Source organism: Zootermopsis nevadensis, unplaced genomic scaffold (assembly GCF_977971745.1).
Source record: "Zootermopsis nevadensis isolate Lab colony 2312 unplaced genomic scaffold, Znev_1.0 Znev_ptg000005l, whole genome shotgun sequence".
NCBI classification, from domain to species: domain Eukaryota; kingdom Metazoa; phylum Arthropoda; class Insecta; order Blattodea; family Termopsidae; genus Zootermopsis; species Zootermopsis nevadensis.
The window spans coordinates 4506142-4518890 of record NW_028259137.1 but is presented as its reverse complement, the minus strand read 5'-3'; the positions used below and the strand labels follow the sequence as shown (position 1 = coordinate 4518890).

Below are 12749 nucleotides of genomic sequence, written 5' to 3'. Positions count from 1 at the left end.
CGACGTTTCAGAGATGTTTACTAGCTTCACCGTCGTCCTAATGGGCGATTTCACCAGAATACATTTTCATAAAAGGCGGGGAATTTCTTGTCTAGCTGAGGGCATTGTATCTCGAGAAGGACTTTGCTCCATGGAATCAGCTGTTGAGAGCAAATCGAAGACAGACAGAACAGAAGTTAGAAGCCTTTGATGAGCGGGGCGGAGTCTGGGTACATTAGGAACACAGTCTACACACTACGAGGCAGAGAGGTTCATCAACTTAATTAGTAAAACTCAGTGGATCTGAGTCGTTTTTGAGAACCAGATTTCAGCTTAGCTGGTCAAGGTATTTCTCGCTTTGTATAAGACCCAGAGTTTCATTACCTCAGATGGGTTGTAACGCCGTGTAGTCTGATGGAGGTTTATCATCGTTTCGAAGGTCCTTGTTGCCTCCATCATCAGGGCGATGAAAACCATACTACACTGCGGTATACAACCCAGAAGGCAGCCATGTTCGTTCTCAGCGTTGTAGGAACGTTAAATCTTACTTTCAGTATCTCGTTCGTAAGAGCCCTCTCTTACTTGTACTTAGCTGGTTTTGTCCAATCCATATCTTCACACCTTTTCTGATCCTTATTAATACGATCCTACTTTCTTTGCAGAGGTTCCATGGGTGATCTTTTATCTAGAGATTTCCCGTTTATAATTTTGTATGCATTTTTTATTTCTCCCGCTTAGTGCTATATTCCTCTGCCATCTGTAAGAATTTAAATTTGAGTTTTTCATGGCAATGATTACGAAAAAGACTTTTCTGGATTCTTGCTTTGCTCTATACGCCACCTCGGTCGCTGCTGCTTAATGATGTTGCCACTAGGGGCAGCACATTCAAGACTACTGAACTCGGCGATGTTTGCTATGGCCGTAAATTTGTGGCTGTACGTTCATAATTTGAAACACAGTTGTTAAAACGATTCATTATATGGAGTTAAAGTCGTGTATTTTTGACAAGGCCAATATTTTGCCCGCTATATTCAGCATGACGTCACAGCTTCAAGGTCGGATTCGTTTCAGGTTTCTTACGACCCGGAACTGGAGAACACACGGTGAGTAACTTCGGACTGCTCGACCAGATAGCAGCACTGCATTGGATCAGGGAAAACATTCAAGAGTTTGGCGGTAACCCGGGAAGTGTTACGCTGATGGGACATGGGACAGGAGCGGCTTGTGTTAACTACCTCATGGTGTCGCCCGTGTCCCAGGGCACTGATGGTGTGTATATTGACCATTAAATGTATCCGGTACACAAAATGGCTGCAGACATCAAAACGAAAACAACGGAAGTACCACAGAATTTCCTAAGTCTTGTGTTTTAAGTTCTTTGGTTCTTAATGAAGCAAATTAATTATTTTTCGTATTTACAAACCTTTAAAATTATTTACTGACGTTATGAATTGATTTATCACCTCGTGTTTCGACCTACGAGTCCGTCTTCGGGTTTTTATTTTCCCCCACAAGGTCCTACACTACTGCCAACCGCTAAACAGTATTTTCCCGTAATTACAATAATTTTTTTTAAATATATTTGTCTTCTGTTGCTAAAATTACTTTACTAGGCATTCGTAAGGCAGGACGTTTTCCATATGACTAGTTTCTGTCTGTTACATTTGAAAGAAATCTATAAAATACTTCTAACACAATATCTACTGTATCAAAGATTTTATTCCTGTAGTAAAATTGAATTAAATGCAAGGTTTTGAGGATGTAATTTCGTTTGTCTATCCGCGTAATGTTCCTTGTTTATTTATAAACAGCTGAAGGGCTGTTTCATCGAGCGATTCTGATGAGTGGGACGGCGTTAGCGGACTGGGCTCTGACAGCTAGTTCAGTCATCAGCATCCAGGTGGCACAGAATCTCAACTGCCCACTGACAGAGGCGAACGACGAGATGGCAAAATGCTTACGAAACAAGAGGCTGAACGAAATCATGAACGACACTGTACAAGTCCCAGAGTTCAAACCCCGATTTGGGCCAATGGTAGATGGCAGTGTTGTACCGAACGAACCATTTCATCTTACAGGAGTTTACAAACATCTGTTCAGCAGGTACATTTCTTTTTTCTTTTTCTTTTTTTACAATGTTTCGTTTGTTTTCAAACTCGTCCTGTCTAGAAGAGTTTCTGAGATTCTTCGTGAAGGATATTATTGAAGTTAACAAGAGACAAATACAGGTAGCCCTCGATTTACGCCGGGGATACATTCCTGGACGAACCGGCGTAAATTGAAACTCTTTTTATAATGTAAATCAATGGGAAGTCCCAGCACCCGAACGTTGACGAGTAATATAATGGCATTACATTTAAAGCTCCGAAATAACATAAATAAAATAAAGGGAATTTAAAAAAATATATTATATATTATACGAAATACATTGTAAAACGTTATAAATAATTGTAATTTTTTTTCACTTTTTGACTTCCTGGTTTCAAAATCGGCGTTATTGTGAATCGGCGTAAATTGGACCGTCGTAAATCGAGGGCTACCTGTAGTTTATCGATGTTCTCTTAATTTTAACTTTCTTTATTAACACACGTTTTTGTTTGTAACGGAGTCATAAGTACAGAAAAACGACAGACATTCGAACGTGCTCATCTGGTGTTATCTTACGTAAGCTGTGACGTGTTTGTGGTTCAGGTACGAGCTGCTATACGGAGTGACGCAAATGGAGAGCTACGGTCTCCTAGACGCCGTGTCGCTGCAGTACGGAATTTTGGAACAGGATCGCGACAAGAAGATACGCACGTACGTGAGAGATCGATTCGAATACGACCCCGGCCTCGGTCTGGCCGAGACCCTGAGAGCGTATGACGTCACGAGACGCAGGAACCGTTTCCCCTCTCAGTCTGCAGCAGAGACTCACCGTGACATCCTATTGGACATCCTAAGCGACGCCCGCGTCTCGGCGCCAATGGTCCAGACCGCCAACTTCCATTCCAGCGCCAATCCAAAGTCTTACTTCTACGTGTTCTCTCATAGGAGTGTTTACGGCGACTATGCCGAGGTCAAAGTCAACAAGAGCATCCACGGCGAGGAACTTCCCTACGTGTTTGGAATTCCTCTCCATCGCGTGAACTTCCCCTCGCACCGACACTTCAACGAGGCAGAGAGACGCCTCTCTGAGACCGTAATGACGTTCTGGACGAACTTCGTTAAGACGGGGTAAGTCCTTCTTCAAGCCGCAGTCCAGTTTTCTGTAACCAGACGCTGAGAGTGCGAATAATTTTTTCTCCTTTTTTTGAATCTTGCGCCCGCGGATTATTCAGACCTGCCGTATAATTTTAATACGCGTACGTTTCTTTCTCTCATTACGCAACAAATCTGTGGTTCCACGACAAAACCGCACACGGACAAATGCCCACATTCGCAATACTGCAATCAGCCGCGTTAACTGGTTACCGTAGTAAACCGACGTTTCAGGAACAATTTCCGTAGTAAACCACCGTTTCGGGAATAATTTCCAAAGTATACCGACGTTTCGGCAACAATTTCCGTAATACAATCGACGTTTCGGCAAGGATTTCCGTAATAAACCGACGTTTCGGCAACAATTTTTCGTGGTAAACCGACGTTTCGGCAACTACTTCCGTAGTTAACCGACGTTTCGGCAAAAAATTCCGTAATAAACCGACGTTTCGGCAAAAAAAATTCCGTAATAAACCGACGTTTCGGCAAAAATTTCCGTAATACACCGACGTTTCGGGAACAATTTCCGTAATACAACCGACGTTTCGGCAACAATTTCCGTAATAAACCGACGTTTCGGCAACAATTTCCGTAATAAACCGACGTTTCGACAAATTCCGTACTAGACCGACGTTTCAGAAAGAATTTCCGTAATAAACCGGCGTTTCGGGAATAATTTCCATAGTAAACCGACGTTTCGGGAACAATTTCCGTAATAAACCGACGTTTCGACAATTTACGTACTAAACCGACGTTTCCGCAAGAATTTCCGTAATAAACCGACGTTTCGGCAACAATTTTTCGTGGTAAACCGACGTTTCGGCAACTATTTCCGTAGTTAACCTACGTTTCGGCAATAATTTCCGTAATAAACCGACGTCTCGGCAAAACTTTCCGTAATAAACCGACGTTTCGGCAAGAATTTCCGTAATACACCGACGTTTCGGGAACAATTTCCGTAATAAACCGACGTTTCGGGAACAATTTCCGTAGTAAACCTACGTTTCGGGAACAATTTCCGTAATACAACCGACGTTTCGGGAACAATTTCCGTAATAAACCGACGTTTCGACAATTTCCGTACTAGACCGACGTGTCAGAAAGAATTTCCGTAATAAACCGACGTTTCGGGAATAATTTCCATAGTAAAGCGACGTTTCGGGAACAATTTCCTTAATAAACCGACGTTTCGACAATTTACGTACTAAACCGACGTTTCGGCAAGAATTTTCGAAATAAACCGACGTTTCGGGAAAAATTTCCGTAGTAAACCGACGTTTCGGCAACAATTTCCGTAATAAACCGACGTTTCGACAATTTCATACTAAACCGACGTTTTGGAAAGTATTTTCGTAACAAACCGACGTTTCGGGAACAATTTCCGTAATAAACCGACGTTTCGGGAATAATTTCCATAGTAAGCAGACGTTTCTGCAGCAATTTTCGTACTAATCCGACGTTTCGGCAGCAATTTAATAATAAACCGACGTTTCGGCAACAATTTTTCTTAGTAAACCGACGTTTCGGCAACAATTTCCGTACTAAACCGACTTTTCAACAACAATTTTACGTGGTGAACCGACGTTTCGGCATCAATTTCCGTAATAAACCGACGTTTCGGTAATATATTCAATATAATTCTCTCGGGCAATCAGCCGCGTTAACTGACTGCCGAAGTAAACCGACGTTTCGGCAACGATTTCAGTAATAAACCGACGTTTCGGGAATAATTTCCGTAATAAACCGACGTTTCGGGAATAATTTCCACAGTAAACCGACGTTTCGGGAACACATTCCGTAATACACAGACGTCTCGGCAACAATTTCCGTAATAAACCGACGTTTCGGCAGTTTACGTACTAAACCGACGTTTCGGCAAGAATTTCCGTAATACACCGACGTTTCGGGAACAATTCCCGTGCGAAACCGACGTTTTGGCTTCAATTTTCGTAATAAACCAACGTTTCGTGAACAATTTCCGTAGTTAACCGACGTTTCGGCAACAATTTCCGTACTAAACCGACGTTTCGATAACAATTTTCGTATTAAACCAACGTTTAGGAAACAATTTCCATAATACACCGACGTTTCGACAAGAATTTCCGTAATAAACCGACGTTTCGACAACACTTTCCGTAATGAACCGACGTTTCGGCAACAATTTCCTTAATAAACCGACGTTTCGGCAACACTTTTTCGTGGTAAACCGACGTTTCGGCGACACTTTCCGTAATAAACCGACGTTTCGGTAATATATTCTATAAAATTCTCTCAGGTAATTAGCGGCGTTAACTCATTAACGAAGTAAACCGACGTTTCGGGAACAATTTCCGTAGTAAACCGACGTTTCGGCAACAATTTCCATACTAAACCGACGTTTCGGCAACAACTTCCGTAATAAACCGACGTTTTGAGAACAATTTCTGTAATAAACGAAGTTTCGGAAACATTTTCCGTAGTAAACCGACGTTTCGGCAACAATTTCCGTAATAAACGACATTTCGGGAACATTTTCGTAGTAAACCGACGTTTCGGCAACAATTTACGAAATAAACCGACGTTTCGACAACAATTTTTCATTGTGATCCCACGTTTCGGCATTGATTTCCGTAGTAAACCGACGTTTCGGAAACAATTTCCGTACTATACCAACGTTTTGGCAACAATTTCGAAATGAACCGACGTTTCGGCAACAATTTTTCGTGGTAATCGCACGTTTCGGCAACGATTTCCGTAATAAACTGATGTTTCGGGAACAATTTCCGTATTAAACTGACGTTTCGGGAACAATTTCCGTAGTAAGCCGTCGTTTCGGCAATAATTTCCGTAATACACCGACGTTTCGGGAACATATTCAATAAAATTCTCTCGGGTAATCAGCCGAGTTAACTGCTTACCAGAGTAAACCGACATTTCGGTAACAATTTCCGTAGGAAACCGACGTTTCGGCAACAATTTCCGTAATAAACGTACGTTTCGTGAAAATTCAATAACATTTTCTCGAGCAATGAACCGCGTTGCCTGGTTACCGTATTGACCCGACGTTTCGGGAATAATTTTCATAGTAAACCGACGTTTTATGAACATTCAATAACATTTTCTCAAGCAATCAGCCGCGTTAACTAGTTACCGAACTAATACGACGTTTCTGGAAAAATTTCCGTATTAAACCGACGTTTCGGGAAATGATTCAATAAAATATTCTGGTGCAATCAGCTGCGTTAACTGGTTGTCGTATTAAGCCGAAGTTTCAGGAAGAATTTTCGTTGTAAACCGACGTTTCGGAAACGTATTCCAGTTAACTACTTAACGCGGCTGATTGCCCGAGAATATGTTATCGAATATGTTCCCGAAACGTCGGTTTACTGCAGTCTTTTTTCTGTGCGTAATTTTCGTGTGCGGTTTTGTCTGGTCTGTAATGACGTCTTAAGAGGTTGGACAGACAAAATTTGTGTCCAGCAGTGATTCTTCTTGAGAAATCTGTTGGTCCGCCTTTCAGCTTCCTACACTGGAATTGTGAGAAATCTGACGCATGTTTAATGCCATTTTTCGTGCTCAAAAATCATCCAACTGGTGCTTAAGTCTCGGAAGATTTCAGAAGAATATCAGGTCTGAAAATAATCAAGACATATCTTAATTCTAATCCAGGTTAGGAGAGACCGAGTCATTTCTCTCATTTTAAACAGAGACCAAGCCTTAAGCGGCCTTAAGACAAACTCGCGCACTGTCGTTTGTAATTCGCAATTTGCCTCGTTATCACGAAATACAGGAATTCCTTTGATTTGCGAGGTTCATTTTAGAGAAAGGCGTAAAATTAATGTAATGAATGCTCAGTGTGCTTTAAATAGCGGAGATACAGTGGATTCTGGTTAACTGGGACGCATCGGGACTAGAAAACTTTGGCCCAATTACGCGAAGTTCCACGTAAAGAGTTAAAAAAAGGTTTATTCTTCAAGATTTGTCCCAAATCAATGGCTTCCCCGATTAAGAGATGGTCCAATTCAATGGAATCTACCTTATTTAGATATTTGTGAGAAATAATCCCTGCGTGCTAAAAATTTCCAAATTTCATCGATTTACATCTAGGAATTTCGTCAAAATATAAATATGAACTGCAAATGCAGGTTCAACGCAGATGGATTTAAAAAAAAAAACGTCGTGCCTCTCGTAACCATTTAAAAGAACTTCGTGATTTACTTTAATTTAATAGATTATGCACATTTTCATTCTAAAATTTAAATTTTATAGCAGACCGGTTTGTATATGATCAGTGCACGTGAACTTCTTTCACAGAATTCGTAAAAGTTTTGACTTGAATCCTAGCGACGGTGCGATTATAATTTTTTAGTCTTACGTATTTAAATGCAGTCTCCCCCCAGAATTTGCATATTCCTGCTACTCTGTGCCCTCTTTCAGGAACCCCAATGCACCACACCGTGAGACATACCCTTCTCACTTCGACGTCGAGTGGCCAGAATACGACGTCTACAACCAGACGTACCTCAATTTAGGTGAGCGACGTTCCACGCTTGTACATTGTCTACAGAATTATAATTCCAACCCCTTACGATCACTGTAAAATAGATTAATTATTGTTAATTTTTTACTAGGAATTCCAGTGAAAACTGGGCATCACTATCGACAAGCGATGATGGATTTCTGGAACAATCATTTACCTGCCTTATTGAAAAATCCACCCCCGAATAAATCTGTCAATTCTGGTAAGACGCCAGAAATGTTACCGGAAGAGAGATCTTCGAATGAACCCCAGTTTTACAAACCCATGCAGAAGGAGGAAAGTAGTTGGAAGAGATTTCCTCCTATTCAGGCGACGCAGACACCAGCTGTTTACGGGACAGTTGTCAGTAGTGGCAACGAGAAGTCGAGGTCTACGTCTACGGTACTCCTGGGTGTTGACAGGGAATTTGGTTCACGTTTACCCGTCGAAAACAATCCGGGACCAACGGACGAGCCATCAGAAGTAGAGACCGGAAGTTCGTCATCGTTTGCCATGAGCTTAGTCATCGTAATCGGCGTTTGTCTGCTTCTGGTGAACTTATGTGCCTTCGCGGGGCTCTACTATCAAAGAGACAGGCTTCGAGTTCAAGAGAGACTCATGAAGAAACGTTACGAAGACGTAGAACCGACGAACAATGACGAACTTTATATGAGTCAGAGGAGAAACGATGGCGAAGACGGAGAACACAGAACGTTAGAGACGACAGAGGTTAGAGGTGGTGTTAAGAAGAAGGCGAAACGCAGTGGAGACGAGACCTACGAAGCTGTGAGAAGCGGAGGTCGAGACGTACGAGAAAATATCACGCATGAAGATGAAGGCGGAGAGAACAGTTTCAAAAGATGGCGACTCTCAAGGCAATGCAGTGCGAGTACGATGGACCCTCATACGAAAGTGAGGGAATGGATCGCGCAGGAAATAGTGAACAGGTGTTCGCCTAGATTTTTAAGACGCACAAAGTTTCACGTTCAGCAACAAGCAAATCTTCCGGTATTACAGAAAGACGGAAGTTTCGATACGTCTGTCGATCGATTATCGTCAGCTGTGACCAAAACAAAAAATCACGTACCGAAACCTAGCCTTTCAGCTCTGTCAAAGCCAGCGACGACAGCGACAACATTAACGACGACAACTCTGCAAAGGTCGAAGGTGAAGAAGGTATCTGTCGCTGTAGACGCAACTCCGGCCGCCCGGAGTTCGAGCGTCTTGAAACAGACGCCGATTGAACAGATGAGTAAATCCTTGGAGGAGCTTGGTAAAGACAGGTGCATCTCAGCGCACGTGGAACGAAAGAAAGGCGTGCTTAAGAGATCAGAGACTTGTATAGAGAGCTTAGCTACATCGTCTTTGTCGCCAGATCCCTCACATTCACCGCAAAGGGACACAGTTCTCAGGAGAAGTATTACGAGCGTAAATTTTCAAGTCAGTTCTCCGGTCTTGAAGAATCAAAATAATGGCTTGAACATCTCTCATCAGCATTCAAAGTCTGATCCAGTGCATCAGTCAACTCATTTCGTGCCTCAGACCAAACCTGAAGAAAGTCAATCACAAATTCTGATTCCTCAAATTTACGATATTTCAATCGATACAAAAGAAGATGAAGCATCTCACGTGTACAGAGACGGATTCAAAGCAAAGCAGATGAAGACGTTTCCCACATCTGGCACTCACATAAAATTTAAAAGTGCCACGCCCAAGAAAGACGTCGGTATTACGGCATCGCCGGTTTCAGATCGCTTTAAAGACGTCAACGTTACGTCTAGAGACAGCACACCTAATGGCGACGAAAAGTTGCCAGTCGTGGATCCACTCAAGAAAATTCAAAGACGAAATTTCCCCAGGGTATTGCCGGATTTACCCTCTGGACCGGTTAAATCGAATGAACACGAGAAGCAGCCGGACGTTCCGGAGCGGGAATTAACCCCTGTTCAGGCGATCGCCGCTAAACGTCGTTCTCTGCCACCCCCGGCGAACCTACTGGTCGGTCTTCTCGCTCCCGGGTCGGTTTCTCAACCGAGCACACCCACGGCGGCGTATCAGAAGAACATACAAACTCAAACTGGTCGGATTCCACCTCCACCACCGCCAAGAATATCGTCGACCCTGGGAAGGAAACCGAATAACACGACACCAGTAACTTCTTTAGAGACGACGCACGAATCTCCGAAATTAAAAAATACGACATTAACGTCTTCCCCTCACTTTCATCAAAGACCAGAGCCTAGAGTGATCATTAAACCTCAAATGACGCACAGCGCCTCGGTAACACAACAGAGACGAGATAAACGACATATTCCGAGGGTCACTCCTAACACGGATGATTACCCGCTGACAACGTCTCTGCGTCAGCCCGGAGTCACTCCTTCGTGTCCGTCTTTAAGCAGACAGTCGTCTGTGAAAAGTCAACACGAAATACGACAGCAAGAACCAACGACTCGAGCCCAGGTGCACAGAGCGGCCCCAAAACCACGGCAAGACGACTCAACTCCGTCACTCCCAGAACGTGACGCTTCAGAGAATAAGTCCTCCGTTTTATCAGTCGATGACACAAGTTCTAACACTGGCACGGTTAAACGTGTTAAGAAAATTAACCAAACACGCGCGGGTAATCAGGTATCGAATCCGAGTTCGAGTGTTTCTAAAGCTTGGTACACTCAGTACAACCAGTTATTCCTCTCGAAGACCAAGGATAGCGATAATTAAAGTTTATTTCAGCAGATAAATCTGATAGTACGAGGTCCATTTTAACACGAACATATCTTCAAAATTAACCGAGTTAAAAATCTACACCACGCGATGTAATTGAATCAGTCGTAAAAGAGCGTAGTTTTACGGAATGTGACGTGTTCTTGGAAGTAATCTTACTATAAAGATGACTAATCGTGTAAAGTTTGTTCTTAATTTATCGTAATTTTGAGGCAAGTATTTCCTGTCTGTCAAAAGTCCGTGTTACTTGGATAATACTTCTTTGTTGATGGAGATATTTTCAGAAAATGTCTCTTAAATCTTGCAATACGTAAAGTTAATCGTATAATTGCTTGTGAATGTGGAAAATACTTTAATTTCTCCGGACGTGACTTTTATGTTAATACCGAAACTTACGTCTTCCAGTTTTTTTTTTTTTTTTAGGAACTACCTCGTACGTAACTGGTACCAATTATAACGTAGTAAATAATATTAATTAAATTTAAAATAATCGAAAGATTAAACAATTAACAAAAGTGTTTAATATATATATTAATTCCCGAAGTGTATGCTGTTTTAACAATGAAGGAAAATGTTATTTTTTTTTAAATCGGTAGTTCATTTCCAATAGCTGTCCATTTGCATTACCATTTCCTACAGCTTGAAACTACATTACGTAATAATTAATCTATAGATACAGAAAGACGTAAATGCTACGTTTAATTAATCAAAACTTATCGTGGGACCAGTCAAAATGTTCTGTGGAAGTTTCAGTGATTTTTGGTAGACATTTTTAAAGGAGCTAATGACATTCATCATGAGCTTTCGTATCATCTGCAGTTCACAAAAACAAAAGAAAAACAGTATTCAGTCATTGTCTTAATATGTTTTTTTTTCCATATCATTTTTATAGATACACGTGTTCAGTTTTTATCTTTTTCAAGGACAGAAGAAATAAGAGTGACTATTTATTTTAGAAATAATTCGTATTATAATATGTTTATACTTTTGAATGTATTTGACGTAGGATAGATACATTTTATTCTGGGGAAAAAAAAATTATCGGGCTGTCACGACGCCAGTCAAGGGAGTCCGAGTGTTAATTATCGTGAAATAACGCAAAATTCCTTATAGATAATAAAATAAAAAACTGGCAATTAACATATATAGAGATAATAAATAATCTTGCCAGAAAAATTCAAAGTAGATTAAAGGTAAACAATTTCTTTATTTTGATTCCAAGAAATCTAAGATTTTAAGTTTCTGCAAATTTTTGGTTAAACTGCGTATGTTATTTATATTAAAAATCTGATATAAATCATCTTCTTTTGTTGCTGATGCATTACAATTGGTATTAATCAATTAATGTTTAATTTTAAGAAGGATGGAAATTATATTTATGAAATATTTAAGCAAATACAGACATAATTAATTGTTGATTAAAATCTACGAACTTTCATTTGAAATAACAATACAAATATTGTATTAATTGTTTATAAGAAAAATAAAATATAAGAATGAGTGTGTGTCAAATGAGGCTTTCAGAATTATTTTATCATTTAGCGTAACATAAAATACATAGTTTGTGACGAATACATGCAGGTTATTGCATGTGGATATTTTAAAACAAAAATGTATATGAAATCGTTTTCCACGTTCGTGCATCTTTAGAATATACAGTAGAAATGCATTAATCAACTTTTAATTATATTTAGATAGAATTTTGTTGTAATTTATTTGTCATTTCGTATTATTAACCGTTCATGTTAATATATTTCATTGTTTTGACACAGCCTATAAGTAAAGTTGCCGGATATCGTCCATTGTCGCTGTCGTTTCATGTTGTATGGTGGTGCACTCTGTTGACTTTAAGTGAAACTCGGCCACGTTGCAAATCAGTGTGACTGTCTGCTGTTACGATAGAAGAGGTACAGCTTTTGGAAGGTTATGTCAGATTGTATCACAACACAACGTCTGTATTACTATTGTTAAAACCATAAATTCTGTGAAACAGGTACTATGAGATAGAAAGCTCAAAGGATACGAACCAGCGGAAAGACGGAACAATAACCGAAGGTATGTCTAAGAACAAATAATTTATAAACTTAGACATTGTGTAGAATAGCATATATTTTAGTTTACGAAGACTTTATTTAAAATCAAGAGGTTACGAGGCTTTTCGCATTGTATATTATATACAGCGCACATTGAATAGTCTGTAATGTATAAACAAAGTTCGCTAAAGGTATTTCGTTGATTAAGCTGGCGTGTGTTTTCTAACCTTATTTTCTCCGGGTTTTTTTTTCAGTGTGCAAACATTTTTCGTTTT

At 40.5% G+C, this 12749-nt stretch overlaps 1 protein-coding gene across 1 annotated transcript in view; it reads left to right on the top strand.

Annotated features, from left to right (window-relative positions):
* LOC110835177 (uncharacterized) overlaps nt 1–11953 on the top strand; it is a 282316-nt gene extending 270363 nt beyond the window's left edge. The window contains exons 7-11 of the mRNA XM_087343172.1: nt 1051–1248; nt 1791–2082; nt 2671–3195; nt 7636–7730; nt 7830–11953. Of these exons, the coding sequence (XP_087199298.1) occupies nt 1051–1248; nt 1791–2082; nt 2671–3195; nt 7636–7730; nt 7830–10438 (3719 nt within the window). The 3' untranslated portion in view covers nt 10439–11953. The remainder of the gene's footprint in view (nt 1–1050; nt 1249–1790; nt 2083–2670; nt 3196–7635; nt 7731–7829) is intronic.
* Nucleotides 11954–12749: the final 796 nt, after the last annotated feature.